This window comes from Sceloporus occidentalis, unplaced genomic scaffold, assembly GCF_023333645.1.
Source record: "Sceloporus occidentalis isolate IW3139 unplaced genomic scaffold, rSceOcc1.0.p SCAF_3, whole genome shotgun sequence".
Classification (NCBI taxonomy): Eukaryota; Metazoa; Chordata; class Lepidosauria; order Squamata; family Phrynosomatidae; genus Sceloporus; species Sceloporus occidentalis.
In genome coordinates this window covers 126,239,442-126,263,582 of record NW_028316983.1, presented here as the reverse complement: position 1 = coordinate 126,263,582, position 24,141 = coordinate 126,239,442, and the positions used below count along the sequence as shown (strand labels likewise).

General features: G+C 43.1%; 1 protein-coding gene across 1 annotated transcript in view; it reads left to right on the top strand.

The window, feature by feature from the left end:
• Positions 1-15,123: 15,123 nt before the first annotated feature.
• The window catches only part of CRIP2 (cysteine rich protein 2), a 45,962-nt gene continuing 36,944 nt past the window's right edge, over positions 15,124-24,141 (top strand). Inside the window, exon 1 of the mRNA XM_089516128.1 lies at positions 15,124-15,239. Within this exon, the coding sequence (XP_089372254.1) occupies positions 15,197-15,239 (43 nt within the window). The 5' untranslated portion in view covers positions 15,124-15,196. The remainder of the gene's footprint in view (positions 15,240-24,141) is intronic.

The window sequence follows — 24,141 nt, the reverse complement described above, 5'->3', positions numbered from 1 at the left end:
TAAAGAAATCGATCACAGACTGGCAAAGGCATATAGCGCATTCGGAAGGCTTCACAAAAGAGTCTGGAGTAACAAACACTTGAGGCAAAGCACAAAAATCAGTGTGTATAGAGCCATTGTACTGTCTATTCCCCTCTATGGGTCTGAAACATGGGTCACCTATCGCCAACACCTACAACTCCTTGAACGCTTTCATCAGCGCTGTTTACGCACAATTCTAAATATACACTGGACTGACTATGTGACAAATGTTGTTGTCCTTGAGCAAGCAGGGATCACCAGCATTGAGGCCATGCTATTGAGGACGCAGCTGCGCTGGGCAGGACACGTTTCTAGGATGAAGGACCATCACCTCCCAAAAATAGTATTCTACAGTGAACTCGCCACTGGTTAGCGTAAGAGGAGCGCCCCAAAGAAGAGATACAAGGACTCCTTGAAACAACATCTCAGGCTTGGCCAGATAGATCACCAACAATGGTCCTCCCTGGCCTCGCATCGGGAGGCATGGAGACGCACTATCCACGATGCTGCAGCCTTCTTTGAAAGCTCACACCGAACGAACCTCGAAGAGAAACGACAACGCAGAAAGAACCGCAACCTGGAAACATCACCCAAGGAGACTTTCTGCTGTGCTTTCTGCAACCAGACCTGCTTATCCCGAATTGGCCTTTTTAGTCACCAACGCGCTTGTACAAAGCGCGGGATGAGTCCTTCCTGAATCTTCGTTCGCAAAGCAAAGCCAGAGAGATTATTTGTGTTATATGCGGATGCTACAATGTCAATGCCTGAGCTACTACATTTCCCTTTCATTTCCTCTTGCTCCTGGAATTATTTGTTTAAAATGCAAATAATACAATGCCAATGTTACAAATGTTTCCCTTTCAATTTGGGAAATTGATACTTGATAATTGAATGCTTTTGCTTTTGGAAAATTTTTAAATTTGACAGCATCTGCACACCTTGCCCGCCAGATTTTTTTTTAAAAAGGAGGGGGGAAGCCCCCATCCACTTAGCCAATGGCTGCCAGAAACATCACTTTTTACAAAAGCAGAATTAATTTGATTGACAGCAGAGGACTCTTCCTTTTAAACCGGTTTAAAGAGCTGCAATGGCTTCCGGGGCGAAATACTCCGATTGAGGTATTTATATTGGGCACTTGCTTCGAGAGGCATTCCGGGGGGGGGGGGCGGGGGCGGAAACCGAATCTTCCCAGTTCCTTCCAGTGCAACAGTGCCAGTGAGAATGGGGCCTATAGTTGTCTTCTTGTTATTTCTTTTGTAATGTGTTGTTGTGTTGTAGTGTTGATGTTAGAATTAGGTTGTTTTTGTTTATTTTTGTTTTGGTGTTTTGTTGGTTTGCTTTTGCTTTTTATTGTTATTAGTAAATGTAATTTTAAAATGTTGACACACACACACGTATAAAATAAGAATCATAGAATCATAGAGTTGGAAGAGACCATAATGGACATCCAGTCTAACCCCCTGCCATGAAGGAACTCTCAATCAAAGCACTCCTGGCTGATAGCATCCAGCCTCTCTTTTAAAAACCTCCAAAGAAAGAGACTCTACCATATACTGAGACAGCATATTACACTGTTGAGCAGCTCTTACTGTCAGGATGTTTTTCCTAATGTTTAGGTAAAATCTCTTTTCCTGTAGTTTGAATTCATGGCTCCATATCCTATTGTCTGAAGCAGCAGCAAACAAACTTGCTCAGTCCTCAATATGAAATCCCTTCAAATATTTAAACATGGCTATAATGTCACTCCTTAACCATCTCTTCCCCAGGCTAAAGATACCCAGCTCCCTAAGTATCTCTTCATAAGCTCCTCAACATCCGTTTTGAATTGTGGTGCCCAGAACTGGACACAATATTCCAGGTGCGGCCTGACCAAAGCAGAATAGAGTGGCACTATTACTTCCCTTGATCTAGACACTATACTTCTATTGATGCAGCCTAGAACTGCATTGGGTTATTTTTCAGCTGCCACATCACATTGTTAACTCATGTTCAACTTGTGATTTTCTGGGACTCCTAAATCCCTTACGATTCTTCATGTTGAAATTCATTTTCTCAGTTTTGATTTTAGTTAAATTGTGTGTTGAATTTTAATAGATAGATGATAGATAGATAGATAGATAGATAGATAGATAGATAGATAGATGGATCTTCTGCAAGAAACAGTTAACTCTTGGAGGCCTGGATAAAGAAAAAAATTTGTCTGCCTATGGAAATAGGGTGGGGCAGGGGGCTACCTAGCCTTCTTTAGGAGGGAATTCCACAGCCTGTGAGCAGCCACCAAAAAGGCTCTCTCCTATGTTTTCGCCAAACATTCTTGTCACTGTAGTGGAACTAAAGGAACCTCCATCCCCAAAGATCTTAAAAGTTAGGCAGGATTTGGTAAACTGGTACCGTTGATGTGTTAGAAGCACAAAAAGAAGTCAAGCTAGCTGAGAAGGATAATAGAATCATAGAGTTGAAAGCAGTGGTATACCTCCTTAGAGTGTCACCCGGTACGGGGAGGTGGGGCTTCCTGGGGTGGGGCTTCTAAGCAGGACTTCCGGGAAGACTTCTGGGGGTTTCCCACTGCCCGCCCAGGCTGGAAACCTCTCCCCCAAAGCCCAGAGACCCCCTTGGTGCCCATGGAAGCAGTCGAGAAGCACCGTGTGGGGTGGGAAAGTGGCCTCCCATCACCCGCCCATGCTAGAGACCTCTCACCCGAGGCCCAGAGAACCCCCCCCCCAAGGCTTGTGGAAACAGCTGTGAGGCTGGGGAAACAGCTGCCCGTGGCCCACCCAAGCCAGAGACCCCTCTGATGCTCAGAGCAGCACCCGCATGGGCCTAAGGAGTGCCTGCAGGGAGTGGGGGGCCGGCTGGGTGTCACCCACCTCTTCCCCAATGTCACACGCCTTCTGGGGTATCACTCGGTGTGGCCCACCCCCCACCCCACCCCCAGGGACTCTACTGGATGTAAGAGACCTCAAGGGCCATCCAGTCCAACCCTCTGCCATGTATTAAACCAGAATCAAAGCATTTCCAACAGATGGCTATACAGCCTCTCTTTAAAAACCTCCAAAGAAGGAGACTCCACTACATTCCAAGGCAGCATATTCCACTGTCAAACAGCTCTGTTAGGAAGTACTTCCTATGTTCAGGTGGAATCTCTTTTCCTGTAGTTTGCATCCATTTTTTCATGTCCTAGTCTCTTGAAAAGCAGAAAACGACTGGCTCCATCCTCTACACGACATCCTTTCAAATTGCGTTGACTGAAACCATATGGAACATTAAAAGTCATAATGAGCACTTTGAATTCTGCAGTAGAAACGGACCAGTAGCCAATGAAGTTGTTTTAGCAAGAGAGTTTTGATCCCTATAACTAGCCTTGGTCAGCAGCCTGGCTGCAGCAATGTGAACCTGTTGAGGTTTTCCGTTTCCAAAGGCATGTGTTCACTGCACCCAATTGTATAGCAGGGGTGGGCAAAGTGTAGCCCTTGGAATCACAAAGAGCAGCCCTGGAAGCCTCCTGAAGCTTCTGAAGCCCAAAAGCATGTTTTTCAAAAATATTATTGGGGCAAATTTTTGCTCATCCTCCAAAAATGTCTCAAGCCACTGTAAAACACAGGTGTTTTGCCCGACCCCTGGTCCCCCCACATACCTTCAGATGGGGTGCAAAAATCAGGTGAAATTGAAACTGGAAATGACACAACACTCTTGGTTGTATCAGGCATGTCATTGTGACTCAAGGGGAACATGGGGGTGAAAATCGGGCATCTTTCCCTGTCCCCTTGTTAGCCAGCTGTAGACTGAGCTCTTGTTTATTTTGGGTCAATGTCTATGGAACTAAGCAAACTGAATTTAAAAGAGAGAGCAAAACAGTTTTAAAATCAATTAAAGCTCAGTTTATTTTTTCCCTCCCAGGCTGTTTACCATCTACATGAAACCAGTACTTTTACTTGCCATTAAGACCCCTATAATTCCTTACTCATCCATAGGTCTGGCTATGTTCTTTCATCCCTCTCTGGTGAAACTGCAGTATAGGTGGGATAGCAAAAATGCTGTACAGAGAAAAGTCTGTGTACTCTCTTCTCCAGCCCTGCAGCAGCCATCAACTTGGCAGTTCGTTTGGAGCTGTGACTCTTCCTAAAACAGACTAGAAAAGGTGGGGAGATCAAGGCTCCATCCACACTGCAGAAATAATCCAGGTTGATGTGAAGTCGAAGGCTTTCATGGCCGGCATCCATAGTTTTTTGTGGGTTTTTCAGTCTATGTGGCCATGTTCTAGAAGAGTTACTTCCTGATGTTTCGCCAGCATCTGTGGCTGGCATCTTCAGAGAAACCACCACTTTAACTTGCATGGCTCAATGCTATGGAAATCTGGGAACTGTAATTTTGTGAGACATTTAGCCTTCTCTGTCAATGAGCTCAAGTGCCACAACAAACTACATTTCTCAGAATTCCTTAGCATTGAGCCATGACAACTAAAGTGGTGTGAAAGTGGATCATTTGTGCAGTGCAGATGCAACCCTTTTGGCAATCTTTTGTTTGAGTAACAGCCTTGTTCAATGATGCTATAATGGAACTTTCTCCCTTCTTCCAGACTCTTCATCACTTCCTGTTGGCACTGTTCTGAACATGCAACCCCAAATATGGCAATACAAAGCACCACTCAGTTTTCTCTTTACAACTAGTGCACATGTGAGTACAGGCAAAATGACTTGTGTGGCAAAATAGGTTGTTCACACTTCATTCTATCTGATGAGTGAAATTCTAGTCAGATTGTGATCTCAGGTTACTATATCTTTGTGAAGAGGGTATATCCTTTTCCCTGTCCTATTCTCTGACAAAAGTCTTGTGCTTCGACTGTTTGTACTAGAGAAAGAATGGAAATATTCCATTTAATGCTTCTGGTCATTTAACCACCTCTTTTTCAGACTGTGGAGTCTCCAATGCCTGTTTACTTTTTTGGTAGCCTTCCCAATTTTTCCAAGGAGCATTAATCTCAGTCCTCAGTTCTGTGAACAACAACACTGACCAAAACTGGAATGGGGGCAGGGGGAGAAACTGGTGCAAGAGTGAGGCTTCTGCAACATATTTCGTTCCAGGTCAGCCTCCAAGTGGTTGAGCAAAAGGATCCCTGTGATTTGGTACTTGTTTCCAAAGCTGCTTTGGAAGTCAATGATAACATCTGTCAATTACAGCCTAATTAGGCTCAAGATATGGAAGAAGCTGAATGTTAAATGTATGTCTGTAGCCACCCTGAACAGGACAAGGCCTTTAGAGAAACTGTGCCTCACAACTGGCCTATTATTGCTATTAAAAAGAAGCAGGTTTATTGTTAAAAGGAAGCACTTCATCCACTCTGGTGAACTTCAGTCAAGGTGCAATCATATTAGTCATAATAACCGCTTGCAATAATTGAAGATGAATGTCTGCATACATTTTCAGGAGCACAATTCTAACATATTCCAGTTCTCGTCAGAAAACCAATCAGGGCAAATAATAAAATACAGTGGTGTTTCAGTATCGGATAGTTTTTTCTTCTGTTCCACGTTGGAGATGATTTCCAAACTCCAGCAGCAGAGATTTTTGTTGAGCTTTGTTTCCCATTGGGTTTTACATAATATGGATGGATACACAGAAATACAGGGTGTTTTGCAATTATTCCAGAATGTTACAGTCTCTAAACCATGCAGAATCAAATAGAACAGAGATGCTTTCCTAGATTAACATGTTTCCAGAAATAGCTGTTGCCTATGTGAATGTAGGGAAAAAGGCTTCCGCTGTGCTCCTAAAATACTTTGATGTGAGCTGTACTAAAAAAAAAAAAGTGGTTTATTGTAACCAAAGACTATTGTGAAAGAATAATGATTCTGCTGCTGCTCTTGGTCCTTTTTCTTCCGGCAGCTTTTCTTATCATCCTCATTCCCCCCCCCCCCCCACTTTAAAAAAACAATTTTAAAACTGAGAAGAGAATCAGACTGGGAGGGAACTCATCTCCTTTTGTGCAACCACTTCATCCCACCTTCTTTATCAACTCGACATAATTCAGATAGAGTTACTAAGGCCACCTTTTGTTGTTTATTGTTGTGTGCCTTCAAGTCTTTTCCAATTTAGGCAACCCTAAGGGTGTGATAGAGATTTTCTAGGCACAATTTGGTTTGCCTTAATCTTTGCCTTGATCTTCCTCTGAGGCTGAGAGAGTGTGTGACTTGTGCAAGGTCACCCAGTGGATTTCTATGGCTGAGCATAGTACAGTATATCCTTATAACTTTTTGTGTTATAACCAACACATTTGCAAATTACTCATCATTTTTTTGTTAAAGTCAAGTATCCCATCTAAGCTCCTAACATCATAAAACCCTTTTGATTACCATGAACTGAAAGAACTTCAGCCAATACTGAATCTATCTTTGTGTTGATATCACCTAATGAAGATAATAGCTCCTTTTTCCGCAACTGACATTTCAAATAGAATGACATCAAAATGAACTTACACAAAGTAGTCACTGGAAATGGTTTTTCCCAGCACATCTTGCTAGAAAAATATTGCCAGAATATATGCTTGTGATAGGAGAATGCCATTGACTCCACAAAAGGTTAAAACCCGTTTCTTCCTCATTATGGTCAATTACTCATCATTCACATCATTCACAAGCTGTGCGGAACCTGTGGTCCAGTGTTAAGGACTGGAGCGTAGCTTTGGCATGGCCTCTGGCCTCTTAAACATCATACCTCCAAAGTGCCCCGAAGCAGCTTTATTTTGACTTGTCTGTACGGGCCCTAAGTTTATTTTGATAAGTTCATTCCTCTATCACATATGATTATAAAGCTGATATGGTCTCTGTTTTAAAAAAAAACATGTGAAATGTTAGGTAAGTTATAAGCAATTTATAATAAAGAAAAAGGAATTGTCATGAGCTTCTAAAAACCCTGAATGCAAGTACTCACCCAATGCAGAAAAACAATTAAACTATAAATATAGAATTGTAGAGCAGTTGTAATTCTACATAGATACAGTGGGCCCTTGTTATCTGTTGGGGTTTGGTTCCAGGACCACCTGCAGATAAATCTGTGGATGCTCAAGTTCCATTAAATATAATAGTGTCTCTGATAGAAAACAGAAAATCAAGGTTTGCTATTTGGAATTTATACTTTTTTGGAATATTTTCAAGCCATGGATGCTTGAATCTGTGGATAAAAAATCCGTAGATAAGGAGGGCCAACTGTATTTTCTTTTAAACTGATAGACCTAAATCCAATCACTAGTCTACTAGAGCAGATGCATTGAATCAATGGGACTAAGATAAATGTTGACATATTTTGAAGGTCTTTACTCTAATTGGGACTAGCAACTAGCAACAGTGGTCATAGTCCATTGATTTCCCCAGAGAGGCATGATTCAGCTTGAGATAAAATTACATGCTATCTGCTTGGATGAAAAAGTGGGGCTTACATTGAATATGAGAGAATATGTAGGACTCTGCGAGCATGAAATACGCCAGAACCTGGGGGTGGGAGAGAAAGCTGGTCCTTCAGAAGTACGTCTGAGTGTTTAAAACAAGTTGCCCCTGCCTCCAGAAATCTGGCAATTAACAGTTTGTATCAGCATGGCATAGTGGTTTCAGTGCTGGACTACAACTCTGTCAAGCGGGTTTTGATTCCCAGCTTGGCCATGGAACTCATGGGACTTTTGGCAACTCATAGGGCCTGAACAGACAGGCCAAAATGACGTACACATCTAAAGACACCAAAAGCTGCACCAAAGCTGCGCTCTAGTCCTTAGGACTGAAGCGTGGCTTTGGTGTGGCTTCTGGCCTCTTAGGACACATGCAGCATTGTAACAGCATACCTCCAAAGTGACTCGATGCAGCTTTATTTTGGCCTGTCTGTTCGGGACCATACTCTCTCAGCTTCGGGGAAAGCAGTGGCAAACCTCTTCTGAAGAAATATTTCCAAGAAAACTCCATAATTGTGCAAGGAAATCTGAAATTACTTGAAGGCACACAACAATAAACAACAAACCAGTTAAACTGCAAACAATCCAGTAGTCTAGAAAAGGGGTGGGCAAAGTCTGACTTACAGGCCACATGTAACCCCCTCCCCAAAACAGTTTTGTGGCCTCCCAGAACACCCCAGGAATCAAAACACTTCTCTCCCCCCCCCCACCCCCCCAGAATGCCTTCTGGAGGTATGGGGCCATTTTCACCATTCTGCCTCAGGCCAATTTAAACCCAGGAGATGACTTTTTGGAACAGGAAAACAAGAAGTGACTTCCATTGATTTCATTTTTCTAAAAGGGGACTAAGATAATTGGGAGGAGGGCCTCCTAAAAACATGGCAAAAATGCTCCTATACCTCTGAGAGCCTAGAGGAATATGTGCCCCATCCAAGTTCTGCCGGGGGGCTAATGCAACCCCCAACTCTCCCACAGTTATCCATCCCTTGATTAAAATGAGATAACATCATGGTTCTCTTTTTTTATGATGGTTGGACACACGTTGGACTGGTGATATGCCACACTTTACTTTGTTTTGGCCAGTTGTGCAGTGATATGGTGAGATGAGGGAGGTCCATGTCTCATACTCGTAGATGACTGTTCTCACTTGGGGCCAATCCAGTCTCTAAGAGCATATCTTTGTAGTGCACCACAGTATCCTCACAGCGGATTTGTTTGTTTTATATTAATTTGGTTCTACACGTTTATGTTGTTTTAGGCATTACTCACGAAAATATTATTAAGGCAAGTTGTGTGTATTCCAATCCCATCTGCTGTTAAAGTTATTAGCTTTGGAAACATATGATGGAAGACACACTTTTATTAAACTTCAAGGGACTGGATCTCCAGTGAAAAGACATTCTATATGTATAACAATATTGATATAACAATATAACAAGACACTCACCATATTGCCCAGCAGTAATGTGCAACAACTGACGATGACGCGACAGCTAAGGTGGCTGCTGTGAAAGCAGCAGAGTCTTGAGGGCATTCTGTAAACTAATGAAGTGGGATCAAATGGCAGAACACCATAGTACAAGATCAGTTACAGAAAGAAATCACTAACTTTGAGAGCACATGGGAGGTAAACAGCAGATTCTACAATGCTGACTGTACAAATGCTAGCAAATTAAACTAGTGATTGCACTCCTGCAATGTACTGTATGTGGGGTTGCCCTTGAAAAGACCTTGGAAGCTACACTCAATGCAAAATTAAGTAGCCACAATATTATCAGGTATGTGTTTTAGAGATCATGTAACACCAGTCTTTTTAGAACTGCACTGGCTTCCGGTAGGCTTCCAAAAGTCATTACCAAGGGAACAGCCTCAATGGTTACTGGTCCCTTTCTGGTTACAGATCAAAGCACATAAAGCTCCACATGGCTTGGCCTCAGGCTGCTTGAAAGACCACATTTTCCCATGTGAGGATGTCTGGTGGTTAAGCTCACTGAAAGAGGTGCTTCGATAAGAGTCATATTTGGTGGAGAGATACTGAAAGATCTCTTTCAGTATCTCTGGTGCAAGGGAGAAGGAAAGAAAGACTCATCTTAATGGATTGGCCCAACCTTTGGAAACTCCTGCCAAGAGAGGCTAAAACAGCTCCATTTCTGCTGCCTTTCCACTAACAGCCATCAGACAGGCTTTGGCATCGAAGCTCATTTGCAGTAGAAGTGGGTTATTAATCTGCTAGATACCTTTTTCCCCTCAACTGATATGCTCTTATTTGATTATATTTTTTACTAGATGTATTTTTAAACTTTGAGAATGTTCTCAATAACTTTGCTGCTTTATCTGTTTTATTATTAGCTCCTTAAGTACTAATTTTTTTTAAGACAAGAGAGAAGATGGAGAATCAATGTTTGTTTCATAACTAAACAAAATAAAATTTAGGCTGCATCTGCAGTGCGGAAATAATCCCATTTGACCCCACTTTATCTGCCATGGCTCAAGGCTATGGAATTCTGGGAAGTGTAGTTTGCTGTGGCACCAGAGTGGGGCAACAAACATTCAGGAAGATGTAGGAGGGTCAGGACTGGTGCCATATGCATTGGTTTGTGATTTTAACTTGATATATGTTCTTTTTGGGAATACAGTATTTCTTAAGGATGCGACAATAGGCACTATTTATGTTCATTATAGCTTTATTTAAAAACAAACAGCAAGCTTTGCCAGCCCACTTGATCCAACACGTTTCTGGAAAAGTGTGCTTTAAACATCATGAACAAGTAAGAGCCAGTAGTTGGTACTCTGGGGATGCTTTGTACACATTGTGACTGACAACGTGGCTCATGAAGATCTGGAGAAAGAGGGAGGAAGGGAGGGGAAGAGGGAGCTGACTGCCATGGCATCCTATTTGCAAGATAATGGAAGATTTTTGAGACTCACTGAAAGAAAGAAGTTGTCAGCATGAGCTTTCATAGACAAAGGTCCAAAACACACTGCAGAAATAATCCAGTTTGAGACAGCTTTAGCTGCCCTGGCTCAATGCTAGGGAATTCTGGAAACTGTAGTTTTGTGAGACATTTAGCTGCCTCTGTTTGAGAGCTCTGGTGCCAGAATAAACTACAGTCCCCAGGATTCCCTAGAATTGAGCCTCAAACTGGATTATTTCTGCAGTGTGCTTTGGATCTCAATTTACTTCCTCAGATGCATTAGTCTAGTCTACGAAAACTCATGCTGCTACCCTCTTTCTTTCAGTGAGTCTCAAAGGGGCAGCAAGATCCCTCTACATAATGATTCTGCAGACTATCATGGCTATGTCTTTGAATGGAAGATTTTTGTAATAGAAAAAAATAAATTTAAAAAATCAAAATGTCTGCTATTAAATACAGTAAATGTTCTCGGTGCCCAGAGAATGAGAAATGCCAGGTGGGCAGCCTTAGCAAGGTAAGCCAGGTAGTTTTTTTCTTTACATTTTATTTTTTACCATGTTGAGTCTTCTCCACAATGATAGAGAGAAAGGCTTCCCTGCAGTCTGAAGCAACTCACATTTTCATGGGCAAGAAGCTGGTTGATGTACTTGAGGTACCTGGCGTTCAGTCTGGAGGTGCACCCAGGTGTGCCTCATGGGCCCATTGGGGATTCTTCTCTATTTGGGGCCCATGTGTCTTATTTCTATTGGTAAATATAGAAATACCTGTAGGATTCCAGGGGTGAGCTTTGGAAAGGTGTGTGTGTGTGTGTGTGGATAAGTGCCCAAAGGTGCCCTCAGCCCAAGATCATACTAAAACAAATGACAGTACTTGCCCATAGGGAATCCTAGGAGAAGACTTGCCCAAAGACAATAATAGACTACTTGCCCATAAGGAAACATTGGGAATGCTTGCCCATTGGGAATCCTTGCCCATAGAGGATCATTGAGGAATACTTGCCCATAGAGGATCATTGGGGAATACTTGCCCATAGAGGATCATTGAGGAATACTTGCCCATAGAGGATCATTGAGGAATACTTGCCCATAGAGGATCATTGGGGAATACTTGCCCATAGGGAATCATTGGGGAACAAGTGCCCATAGGGAATCATTGGGGAACAAGTGCCCATAGGGAATCATTGGGGAACAAGTGCCCATAGGGAATCATTGGGGAATACTTGCCCATAGGGAATCATTGGGGAACAAGTGCCCATAGGGAATCATTGGGGAATACTTGCCCATAGGGAATCATTGGGGAACACTTGCCGATAGGGAATCATTGGGGAATACTTGCCCATAGGGAATCATTGGGGAACAAGTGCCCATAGGGAATCATTGGGGAATACTTGCCCATAGGGAATCATTGGGGAACAAGTGCCCATAGGGAATCATTGGGGAATACTTGCCCATAGGGAATCATTGGGGAACACTTGCCGATAGGGAATCATTGGGGAATACTTGCCCATAGGGAATCATTGGGGAACAAGTGCCCATAGGGAATCATTGGGGAATACTTGCCCATAGGGAATCATTGGGGAATACTTGCCCATAGGGAATCATTGGGGAATACTTGCCCATAGGGAATCATTGGGGAACACATGCCCATAGGGAATCATTGGGGAATACTTGCCCATAGGGAATCATTGGGGAACAAGTGCCCATAGGGAATCATTGGGGAATACTTGCCCATAGGGAATCATTGGGGAATACTTGCCCATAGGGAATCATTGGGGAATACTTGCCCATAGGGAATCATTGGGGAACAAGTGCCCATAGGGAATCATTGGGGAATACTTGCCCATAGGGAAACATTGGGGAATACTTGCCCATAGGGAATCATTGGGGAATACTTACTCATAGGGAATCATTGGGGAACACTTGCCCATAGGGAATCATTGGGGAATACTTACTCATAGGGAATCATTGGGGAACACTTACTCATAGGGAATCATTGGGGAATACTTGCCCATAGGGAATCATTGGGGAATACTTGCCCATAGGGAATCATTGGGGAACACTTGCCCATAGAGAATCATTGGGGAATACTTACTCATAGGGAATCATTGGGGAACACTTACTCATAGGGAATCATTGGGGAACACTTGCCCATAGGGAATCATTGGGGAATACTTGCCCATAGGGAATCATTGGGGAACCCTTGCCCATAGGGAATCATTGGGGAATACTTGCCCATAGGGAATCATTGGGGAACACTTGCCCATAGGGAATCATTGGGGAATACTTGCCCATAGGGAATCATTGGGGAATACTTGCCCATAGGGAATCATTGGGGAATACTTGCACATAGGGAATCATTGGGGAATACTTGCCCATAGGGAATCATTGGGGAATACTTGCCCATAGGGAATCATTGGGGAATACTTGCCCATAGGGAATCATTGGGGAACAAGTGCCCATAGGGAATCATTGGGGAATACTTGCCCATAGGGAAACATTGGGGAATACTTGCCCATAGGGAATCATTGGGGAATACTTACTCATAGGGAATCATTGGGGAACACTTGCCCATAGGGAATCATTGGGGAATACTTACTCATAGGGAATCATTGGGGAACACTTACTCATAGGGAATCATTGGGGAATACTTGCCCATAGGGAATCATTGGGGAATACTTGCCCATAGGGAATCATTGGGGAACACTTGCCCATAGAGAATCATTGGGGAATACTTACTCATAGGGAATCATTGGGGAACACTTACTCATAGGGAATCATTGGGGAACACTTGCCCATAGGGAATCATTGGGGAACACTTGCCCATAGGGAATCATTGGGGAACACTTGCCCATAGGGAATCATTGGGGAACACTTGCCCATAGGGAATCATTGGGGAACACTTGCCCATAGGGAATCATTGGGGAACACTTGCCCATAGAGAATCATTGGGGAATACTTACTCATAGGGAATCATTGGGGAACACTTGCCCATAGGGAATCATTGGGGAATACTTACTCATAGGGAATCATTGGGGAACACTTGCCCATAGGGAATCATTGGGGAATACTTACTCATAGGGAATCATTGGGGAACAAGTGCCCATAGGGAATCATTGGGGAATACTTGCCCATAGGGAATCATTGGGGAATACTTGCCCATAGGGAATCATTGGGGAATGCTTGCCCATAGGGAATCATTGGGGAATACTTCCCATAGGGAATCATTGGGGAACACTTGCCCATAGGGAATCATTGGGGAATACTTACTCATAGGCAATCATTGGGGAACAAGTGCCCATAGGGAATCATTGGGGAATACTTCCCATAGGGAATCATTGGGGAACACTTGCCCATAGGGAATCATTGGGGAATACTTACTCATAGGCAATCATTGGGGAACACTTGCCCATAGGGAATCATTGGGGAATACTTCCCATAGGGAATCTTTGGGGAACACTTGCCCATAGGGAATCATTGGGGAATACTTCCCATAGGGAATCATTGGGGAACACTTGCCCATAAGGAATCATTGGGGAACACTTGCCCATAGGGAATCATTGGGGAACACTTGCCCATAGGGAATCATTGGGGAATACTTGCCCATAGGGAATCATTGGGGAACCCTTGCCCATAGGGAATCATTGGGGAATACTTGCCCATAGGGAATCATTGGGGAACACTTGCCCATAGGGAATCATTGGGGAATACTTGCCCATAGGGAATCATTGGGGAATACTTGCCCATAGGGAATCATTGGGGAATACTTGCCCATAGGGAATCATTGGGGAGCACTTGCCCATAGGGAATCATTGGGGAACACTTGCCCATAGGGAATCATTGGGGAATACTTGCCCATAGGGAATCATTGGGGAACACTTGCCCATAGGGAATCATTGGGGAATACTTGCCCATAGGGAATCATTGGGGAATACTTGCCCATAGGGAATCATTGGGGAATACTTGCCCATAGGGAATCATTGGGGAACACTTGCCCATAGGGAATCATTGGGGAACACTTGCCCATAGGGAATCATTGGGGAATACTTGCCCATAGGGAATCATTGGGGAATACTTGCCCATAGGGAATCATTGGGGAATACTTGCCCATAGGGAATCATTGGGGAACACTTGCCCATAGGGAATCATTGGGGAACACTTGCCCATAGGGAATCATTGGGGAATACTTACTCATAGGGAATCATTGGGGAACACTTGCCCATAGGGAATCATTGGGGAACACTTGCCCATAGGGAATCATTGGGGAACACTTGCCCATAGAGAATCATTGGGGAACACTTGCCCATAGGGAATCATTGGGGAACACTTGCCCATAGGGAATCATTGGGGAACACTTGCCCATAGGGAATCATTGGGGAACGCTTGCCCATAGGGAATCATTGGGGAATACTTGCCCATAGGGAATCATTGGGGAACGCTTGCCCATAGGGAATCATTGGGGAACACTTGCCCATAGGGAATCATTGGGGAACACTTGCCCATAGGGAATCATTGGGGAACACTTGCCCATAGGGAATCATTGGGGAACACTTGTCCCAGTTACAAAGGGACCCTCAGAGCCTTCAGGAGGAGGGAGAGTGAGGGGGCGGGGCGTGATCTAGGCGTCCTTAGGGCCTCGCCCTATTGGGCTCCTCCTGGGAAGGGGGCCTCTTTTCATTGGCCAAGGGAGCCGGTGGGCGTGGCGTGGCTTTCTCAGCCGGCGTGGGAGGATAGACCCAGAGGCTGACAGACGGAGGAGGAGTGCTGCTGCTGCTGCTGCTGCTGCTCTAAGGGAACATTGGCTGCTCTCTCTCTTTGTGTCTCTGGCCATGGCCTCCAAGTGCCCCAAATGCGAGAAGACCGTCTACTTTGGTGAGTGGGTCACTCCACTTCCCCCTTCCTTCCTTCCTTGCCTCCTTGGAGCCCCTTCCCGGCGTCCTTTCCCTCCTCCTCCTGCTGCTGCTGCTGCCCAGTGTGGATGCAACCTCTGTGGCTAAATGATTCACTCTGCCTTTCAGCCCTTGTTCTGCTCATGAAACACATGGAGGTAAATGGATGGGTTGGGTGCTGTGTATCCAATCAGCAGCAGCAGCCCCTGAAGGACCCACAGCATTAGGGCGAAAAGGATCCCCTTTGGGGGCATTGCCTTCACACCTGCACCAAGGCCCCAAGGAGATCCCCAGTGATCCTCTATGGGCAAATAAATATTCCCCAATGATCCCCTATGGGCAAATATTCCCCAAATCCCCACTCAGCCATGGAAACTTTGTGGGTGACATGGGCGAGTCACTCTTTCTCAGCCTCAGGGGAAGGCAAAGGCAAACCTCCTCTGAACAAATCTGGCCAAGAAAGAAACCCTGTGGTTGCTTCACCTGAGGGTCTCCGTAAATTAGAAATGCATGAAGGCACACAGCGGCAGCTACAACAACAGCAACAGCAATCATCAAAGCCTTGTCCTTTTAGAGTGTGCGTATCATAGAATCATAGAGTTGGAAGGGACTGCAAGGGCCATCCAGTCCATCCCCATTCTGCCATGCAGGAACTCTCACTCAAAGCATCCCCATTGACAGATGGCCATCCAGCCTCTGCTTGAAAGACCTCCAAGGAAGGAGACTCCACTACACTCCAAGGAAGTGTGTTCCACTGTCGAACAGACCTTACTCTCAGGAAGTTCCTCTTAATGTTGAGGTGGAATCTCTTTTCCTGTACCTTGCATCGATTGTCCTGGTCCTAGTCTCTGGAGCAGCAGAAAACAAGCTTGCTCCCTCCTCAATATGACACCCCTTCAACTATTTAAACAGGGCTATCATATCACCTCTTAACCTTTGCTTCTCCAGGCTAAACATCCCCAGCTCCCTGAGTCTTTCCTCATAGGACATGGTTTCCAGACCCTTTTCCAGTTTGGTTCCCCTCCTTTGGACACGCTCCAGCTTCTCAACATCCTTTTTGAATTGTGGTGCCCAGAACAGGGCACAGTGTAGGCTGTCATCTTAGGGTGACATTCACACTGTGTAGTTGTTGGTGCCCAAAACTTGGCATATTGTAATCTCATAATAATAATAATAATAATAATAATAATAATCCACACTGCTGTGCTGTTTGTTGGGAACTGCTTATTGGGAAGGAGCTATGGGTAGCCAAAGACAAAGGGAGTTGCAGCAGGCCCCCTCCTCCATTGGAGAGCCTCTTATACCCAAAGCAGCGAATGAGAACACAGAAGCATGGAGCCCCAAGAGATCATAGAAGGGCTCTCTGTGCAGTGGCTGCCCCACCGATGTCAGCAGGCTGCCTGAGAGTATGGATATCTTGTGCAATCCTCTTTCACTGTTACCAGAAACTCATGCTTTCCAACCTAGCATGCCAGTAATATAAAATGATGCTGTTTAAGGCGTATTCTGACAGACTAGAGAGATTAATGATGTGTTTGGTTTGTCGCGAGCATTGCAGGTCCTTAAATTGGCAGGTTGACTCAAACTACAGTATTTCAGACTTGTGTTGGGTTCAGTTGGTGCTGTACGTCTCAAGACAAGCAAATTTATAGGTCTTGGAGCTTGGTGTACTGTATTTAGTTCAGTCCGTTAGCCAAACGAAGCACTGAGGATGCAGCCAAATTCTCTTTTACTGTTATTTTCTTGCCTGTCTGCCTTTGTCTGTGCACTAAGGAAGCTTAAAGAAGGAAGTGCAAAGGCAGGCGTACTGCTGAACATAAAGAAAACAAAAATGATGAGCACAGAGGACATACGTACGTTCAACTTAAACAACAAATGCATCAAAATAAAGAGTTCTCATACTTTGGATCAAACATTAATCAGAATGGTGACTGTAGTCAAGAAATCAGAAGACTTAGGAATGGGAAGGGCAGCCATGAACGGACTAGATAAGAGCCTAAAGTGTAAAGATATACAACTGAGTACTAAAGTTAGAATTGTCCGTGCCATTATATTCCCCGTCACCATGTACGGATGTGAGAGCTGGACAGTGAAGAAAGCCAACGGAAAGAAAATAAACTCATGTGGTGCTGGAGAAGAGTGCTGAGGATACCATGGACAGCCAAAAAGACAAATAAATGGGTCCTAGAACAGATCAAGCCTGAGCTCCCCCCAGAAGCCAAGATGACAAAACTGATGTTGTCTTGTTTTGGCCACTTCATGAGAAAGCAAGACTCATTAGAAAAGACAGCAATGATGTGGAAAGTAGAGGGCAGTACAAAGACAGGAAAACCATACACCAAATGGCTAGACTCAGGAAGATCATGGACATGAATCTACTGGATTTAGGCAGAACAGTGGAGGACAAGGGTCTTGGAGATCTGTCATCCACAGAGTTGCCATGAGTCAGGGCAGACTAGAAGGTAGTTAACAACAACAACAACAACAACTTCCTTTGTCAAGGAAACATTATGTCCCCCCCCCACCACCACCACCTCTTTAACAGCAGATGTTTGGATCCAGAATGTCAGATTGTTTTTGCTGCTGAGTGATCTGGCCAAATTCTTTTGCCTCTCTGGCAGGGTTGGCTGGTTTATTCAGGTTGGTTTAAAACAAATGATTTTTTATATCCTCTTTTTAAAAATGGATTATTATTTTTTAAAAAGTCTGGCTATTATTATTATTATTATCATCATCATCATCATCCAGCCCTCTTATTGGAATAACAATAAAATGTTTGAATTTCAACTTTAACAGTTGATTGGCACTTGTTAATTGTTGGACCGATATTCAGTGTCGATTGTTTCTCTTTAATCATTTTATTTGTATAGTGCCATTCAGAAACATATCCTGCAATTAACATAAATTCAACCAAAACTACTTACTTTAAAAGAGTGCTTTTAGAAGAACAGTGATTATTTAAGCCAGTGTCCATAACATCTGAACTGCACCTGGCTACATAATTTTCTGATAAAGTCTTACTTTACTGTAATCCTATACTCCTAAAAGTAATAAGTAGAGCTAATGCTTAACATTAACTTATTTTTAATTGCATCTATCTCTGAGAGTACTTTTTATGTTTTATTACGTATAGTCTACATATATTCAGATTTAATAGCAATAATAAGCAGTAAAATTGGTGTTTTATTGAAAGATATAAATCATATAAAAGCTAATAGCTTTTGATTGTTGGTGTTAGAAAGCATTGAAACATGGTTGATTGAGTTTTCTAATACATAAAAGAATGTTTCACAGTATTATAATAAACAGGATTCACATGTTTTCACTGAAACATTAATGCAAAAAATCTGGTTTAAGCAGCAACAATTAAAGAAACCTCTTATCCACCACCACTACCACCCACTCCTTCTCTCTGGACAGCCCTTTTTCTGGGAACCATTGGTTTTGCTTAGAGCCTTTGAGGGGCAATCTCTGCTCACCAGATGCCTTTCTAATGGAGTTAGTGCATATCATTGTCTTGTTCCGTCCAGCTAAGCATTTGTTGTTGTGCTTCTTCACTTCCTGGAATTGTTTGAGATTCAGAAAAGCGCCTGATATCACAATAGTCCACCTTCCTAGGCCCTTCCTGCTTCTGTCTATTAGTGAGTTACATGCACATAAATATGCTTGCTTTCTTGCACCATCTCCAAAAATGGAAGTGAGATTTGCTGATTACTGTTTGGAGATGTTTGTACAGGTGTAGCAAATCACATCTTCCTAGTTCAAAATTAGTATAGGAATAACATTACATCTTTCCCCCCTGCTTCCTGGGAAGTTACATAACAAACAGACATGTCGGAAACATTCAGGAGTAGCCATGTTGGTCATATAACAAATTACAGTATTGTGCTAAAGAGACATGTGGTACCTTAAAGACTAGTTTTATATGGTTACAAAAGAAGCTGTTGTAGAATCCAGTCCAGTGATGCGTCTCAAGAAGTGGGCTGGGATCCACGGAAGCTTATGCCACATAAATTGTGTTTTGTGTGCAACAGGCTAACCCAGCTTCCCCTTTCCTCTGAAGAGTGCTTTTGGAAGGACTCCTATGGAAGAATACATGCAGAAAGACCCTTTGACAGTTTCAGGCATGGCACAGATAAAACAGCATTGCACAGGGAATGGACTGTGTGCTTACCTTTTTCCTTCATCTATATAAGAGCAAAATTTTCTTGCCTTTTTAAACCGCAGTTTCCAGTGATGTTTGAACTACGGAATTGTTTGAGAATTCTTAGTTTGATGTTTTGATATGTGTTCAAGGCGCAGTTTCCTGGAAATGGTGGCTTAAGAAACCAAGAAAGCTTCATTGGACCTGTATGTGTGAGGTGGGGCCAAAGGGGGATTTTTGGGGAGTGGGAGAGATCATATAGGTAGGTGTGCAGATTATTTGACTGTTACATCTGAACCAGTCCACAGATTTATATTTGATTGATTTGATATAATATATATCCTACTTTTCTCCTAATGTGGGTCTCCTAAAGGTTCTGCTCAAAGACTTTTATTGCCCTGCTAACGGCAACACTGAAAGTGTTGCCTCCATTTGTGTTTGCATTTTTAAGCAGCAAAAGTTTCCATGAATTGTGAAGCAATTACTATGCTAGGCATATGTTTATTAGGTATTTTTTCTGGAGTCAGTCCCTTGTATCTAACCAAATGTCTTCACGTGGTCCCACAGGAATGTGACTTTAGATCCACAAAAATAATGACTTCTGTTGGTGGGGAAACTACTCCATTGGGGGCTTTTTTGCTTATTTATTTTTGATTTGGCCTCTGACTCCATTGAAATACAAGATGTACTGGGTGGGCATTCCAGACATTAAAAGTACCGTGGGAATTTAAAAATAATCGTGCAGATTCATGCTGGGCTAGCAGGACCTTTATTTACAGTGGTACCATTTCCTGATATTTATCATAAAATGGAAATATGAATAACTTTTGGAATACATAATAGCAAAAACAGCTCTTTTCTTTTGACGTTTCTTGTTGGGCCCATGGCTCTATGGGCTCCTGTTTTAATGTTCTTTGTGCTGTTGGAGTTACTGAAGCAAGACACCCATACAAATGTTTCTTAAGCCACTCATACAAAAGGGTCTGCCAAAGAATTTTTATGGGTCATTGCTTTTGTTAGCTTTTTCCCTCCTGCAGGTGAATGGAGCCATACAGCTGTTGGAGACTCCTACCTTCTCCACTGTTGATTGCAAATCCTGAAAGTACTCTCTCTCCCTCTCTCTCTCTGACATGTAAATCTGTAGCAAATGCCAATAGCAAATTGTTCATCTCTGAGAAGCCTGTTAAGGTGATAAGAAGGATGTCCCTGAGTGTTTGTTTTCTCTAAACTGGATTGGCTGGGAGACAGTAAGAATGTCTGGACTACTGACTGAGGAAGGTGGCACTCTTCCAAGGGCAAGTTGATAAAAATATAAAAATGGATAATCTTCATGCATCCTTCCCTTTTCATACGTAGAGATGGATGGAGGAGGAGCATTTTTTAAAAGGAGGGCTTTTTAGAAGAGTCCTTAGCAGAACATGCTTGATTGCGTTCTTCCTAAATTTGGCACTGGTGACTTTCTTCTCAGTTTTGTGTAGGATTGCAAGGTCAGTTTCCCCAGTCTTTAGACAAGTTTGTTCATCTTCTGTACTGTTGGTTCAGATTAAACCCCCAGTTATTTTTCATATTTGAATGTGCAGATATTTGAAGGTAGCTTGTGCAGAGTTGGGCCATCAGCGTGCTTCAACCAGTATTGCTTGCTCCAACTAACTGCTCATTGTCTTTGCAGCTCTGCTTCCAGAAATCCTTTGGCCTAAAGATGTCTTGGATTTAACGTAGTGCTTTTAACATAAGTATGAAGCATTGTTATTTAGCAACAGAGCTTACACACCACCCTGAGGTCAGAATTAACAACAAAAATGCTAAAAAAATCCCTTTTTTCCTTTTCTTCCCCCCCCCCCTTCTTTCCATTGTAACAAAAATGTATTTCTGTTTATGTAGAACACATTTCTTGTATTTGTATTATATATTTAAAAATAAAATAAAATGCTAAAAATTACATTCAAAGCAACATAAAAATAAGTGAAGAAAAGCATAGAAAAGCTATGCAAAAATACAAAGAATCGGACAGATTAATATATACAGATAGTCCTTGATATCCATGGATTCGGCATCCACAGATTCAATCATCCTTAGCTTGAAAGTATTAAAAAATGCTTTAAAAACTTTGATTTTGACATTTTATATAAGGGACACCATTTTAATACACTGCTGTATTTAATAGCATGTGAGCAACCAGGGACTTTGGTATCTATGGGGTGAGGGTGGGGTTCTGGAACCAAACTCCAGCGGATACCAAAGGCCCCACCATACAAGGAAGAATGAAAACACTGGGAAAATGGAATGATCTTCCCTTGGCTCCTGTCAGTAAATGCTGGCAGGTAGATGCTGTGTAAGCTTCTATGTGGACAGTATTTCATAATGTGCTACTACTGAAGAGACATATCTTCCCGGTAACCACTTGCTGTGTCTCACCACTACAAAAGAGGCTACAGAAGGGCCTTTGAGTCTCCTGTTGCATGGATGGGCAGGTGTTCCTTCACGAAATCTAGTATTAAGCCATAAAGGATTTTAAAGCTCAAAACTAGGACCTTTGGCTTAGAAATTCAAGAATAATAGAATCATAGGCCATCAAATCCAGCCCCCCATTCAACGCAGGAAATCCAGCTAGAGAACCAGAGCCAGTGGAGTTGATGAAGCATTGAGTGTTTAATGGCCTAAATCCAACTGTTAGTCTTAACTAATGTAAACGCTGTACTGCAGGGATTTGGTAAATCAACATTTAAAAGTTCAACTGATTCACTGGGTTTACTTTTGTTGGGACTAACAAATGGATTTAGGGTCTGGTCATTAGGCTATATTTCAGAGGAAGAAACAGGCAAAACAACCTCTGAGTATTCCTTGCCTAAGAAAACCCTATGCAATTCATGGGGTTGCCATATGTCAACAGCTGATTTGAAGGCATGCATGCACACATACACATTTTGTCTGACCCCACCTAGCAATTCAGCTGCCCTCTCCTTCCCTGCCCTCTCCTTAGCTGTCATCTATCATCCGACTGAAGGAGCAGTCAGGGGATGATGGCACAGGTTGCAGGGGGTCACTAGATGCAGGAGCAGTCAGGGGATTATGGGATAGGTCGCAAGGTGGCAGAGAGGACGAGATGGCATGAAAAAGGAGGAGGGGGATGAAGGAGCAGGGGGCAAAGGGGGGCAACATCGGAGTGATCTTCCACACCAGACCAATTCAAAGTGAAATCAAAGTGAGCTTGAAAGCGAATTTTGTGAATTCACTTTTTTTCCAATTTTACCAAAATGAGGAGTCACTTTGGAATCACTGCGGAAGCACCATGGAAGGAGCTCCCATAGAAAGGAATCTCATCTGATAACACATTCACATTATGACATGAATTCACATTGTGGACCTGCAGTCACCCTGGATCTGAGCTCCAAAAATCCCCCAAAACCTCTGTGTGATAAATGTCATTTACTCCCAGATGAAAGGGAATAGGATTGCAGTCTTGATGCCTGAACTCAAGGATAACTTTCTCAGTCATCACAGCCCCATATAGGCACCTCTTGCAAGGAGGCAAAAAGAGCCGTGGGTGCTGAATTGTGTGCAAAGATAACTGGCCTATAACTTTCATGACAAGTGGTGTGCTGAATTACATTTGCTGACATGGTGCGCTTATCTACAAAATCCTTATTCTAAAGTAGTTACCCACAGCTCAGAAAACGTTGGCTTATGAATTTGGAAATCCTGATAAGTTGGAAGGTTCATCACCCACCCTTTCAGACTGTTACTGTTTTTGCCATTACACTTTCAAACTCATTAGCTACAAGGACTGGAAATATTATATAGCTGAGTCTATGTCTAGTGGGATGCCAAAAGATTGGGGAGGGGATTCAAACAAGCTCTATGCACTCATTCTGCCTAAAACTATGAATATCCAAGTGATTAAAGGATACATTAAAAAGGAAGAAACCTCGTCTGCTTCATAGATCGCCCTTGGCATTGTTCTTCTGCTTGATCTTGTTTATGCTGCATAAACTGGCAGCCTTTATTTTGTACCTGAAGAACCACATATATTACTTACTATGAGAGTGCAGAGGATGCATAATAATATACAAACTAGGAACTGAGTTTGGATGAGCACAGATCTGAACAGACCCTCCCCGTTCATACCCCTTGTAATGATGTTTTTAAATTTTTATATTGTGATGTTTTTAACTGTATTTTATTATTCTTTATCTTGTAAGCCACCTTGATCATGCATTTGGAAAGGCGGGGTAAAAATAAAAATTATTATTATTATTATTATTATTATTATTCAGGGACGTAGCTAGGATTTTGGGAAGGGGGGGGTCCAGACTAAGTGCCACCATTATAATGGGGCTTGAGTGCAGTGGCGCAGCGGCACACACCATTCATTTTTCTAATGGAAGGGGGGGGGTTCGGACCCCAAGAACTCCCCCCCCCTTGGCTACGTCCCTGCCTTCTTGGTTATACAGTACTCATATCTGCCTACCCTGTCAGCAACGTCCCCTGTCTTTTCCTCCAAGGATTATATGAGAGACAGCTCTCTTTGGGTGGGGCAAGAGACAATAGACAGAGAAGTCTCCCTAAGGAATTGTAGGCTCTGCCAGATACGAGGCACAGACCCTCTCTTGTCTCATTTGGAATCTTTCTATTCCAGGGCTAATATCAACTGGGATGTGTGTATCTTACCAAATATGATCCTGATCTTTCCTTGTTTTAGTTATTTTAGCTGTATTAAAGAACAAAACCTTTTGTGAGAGGT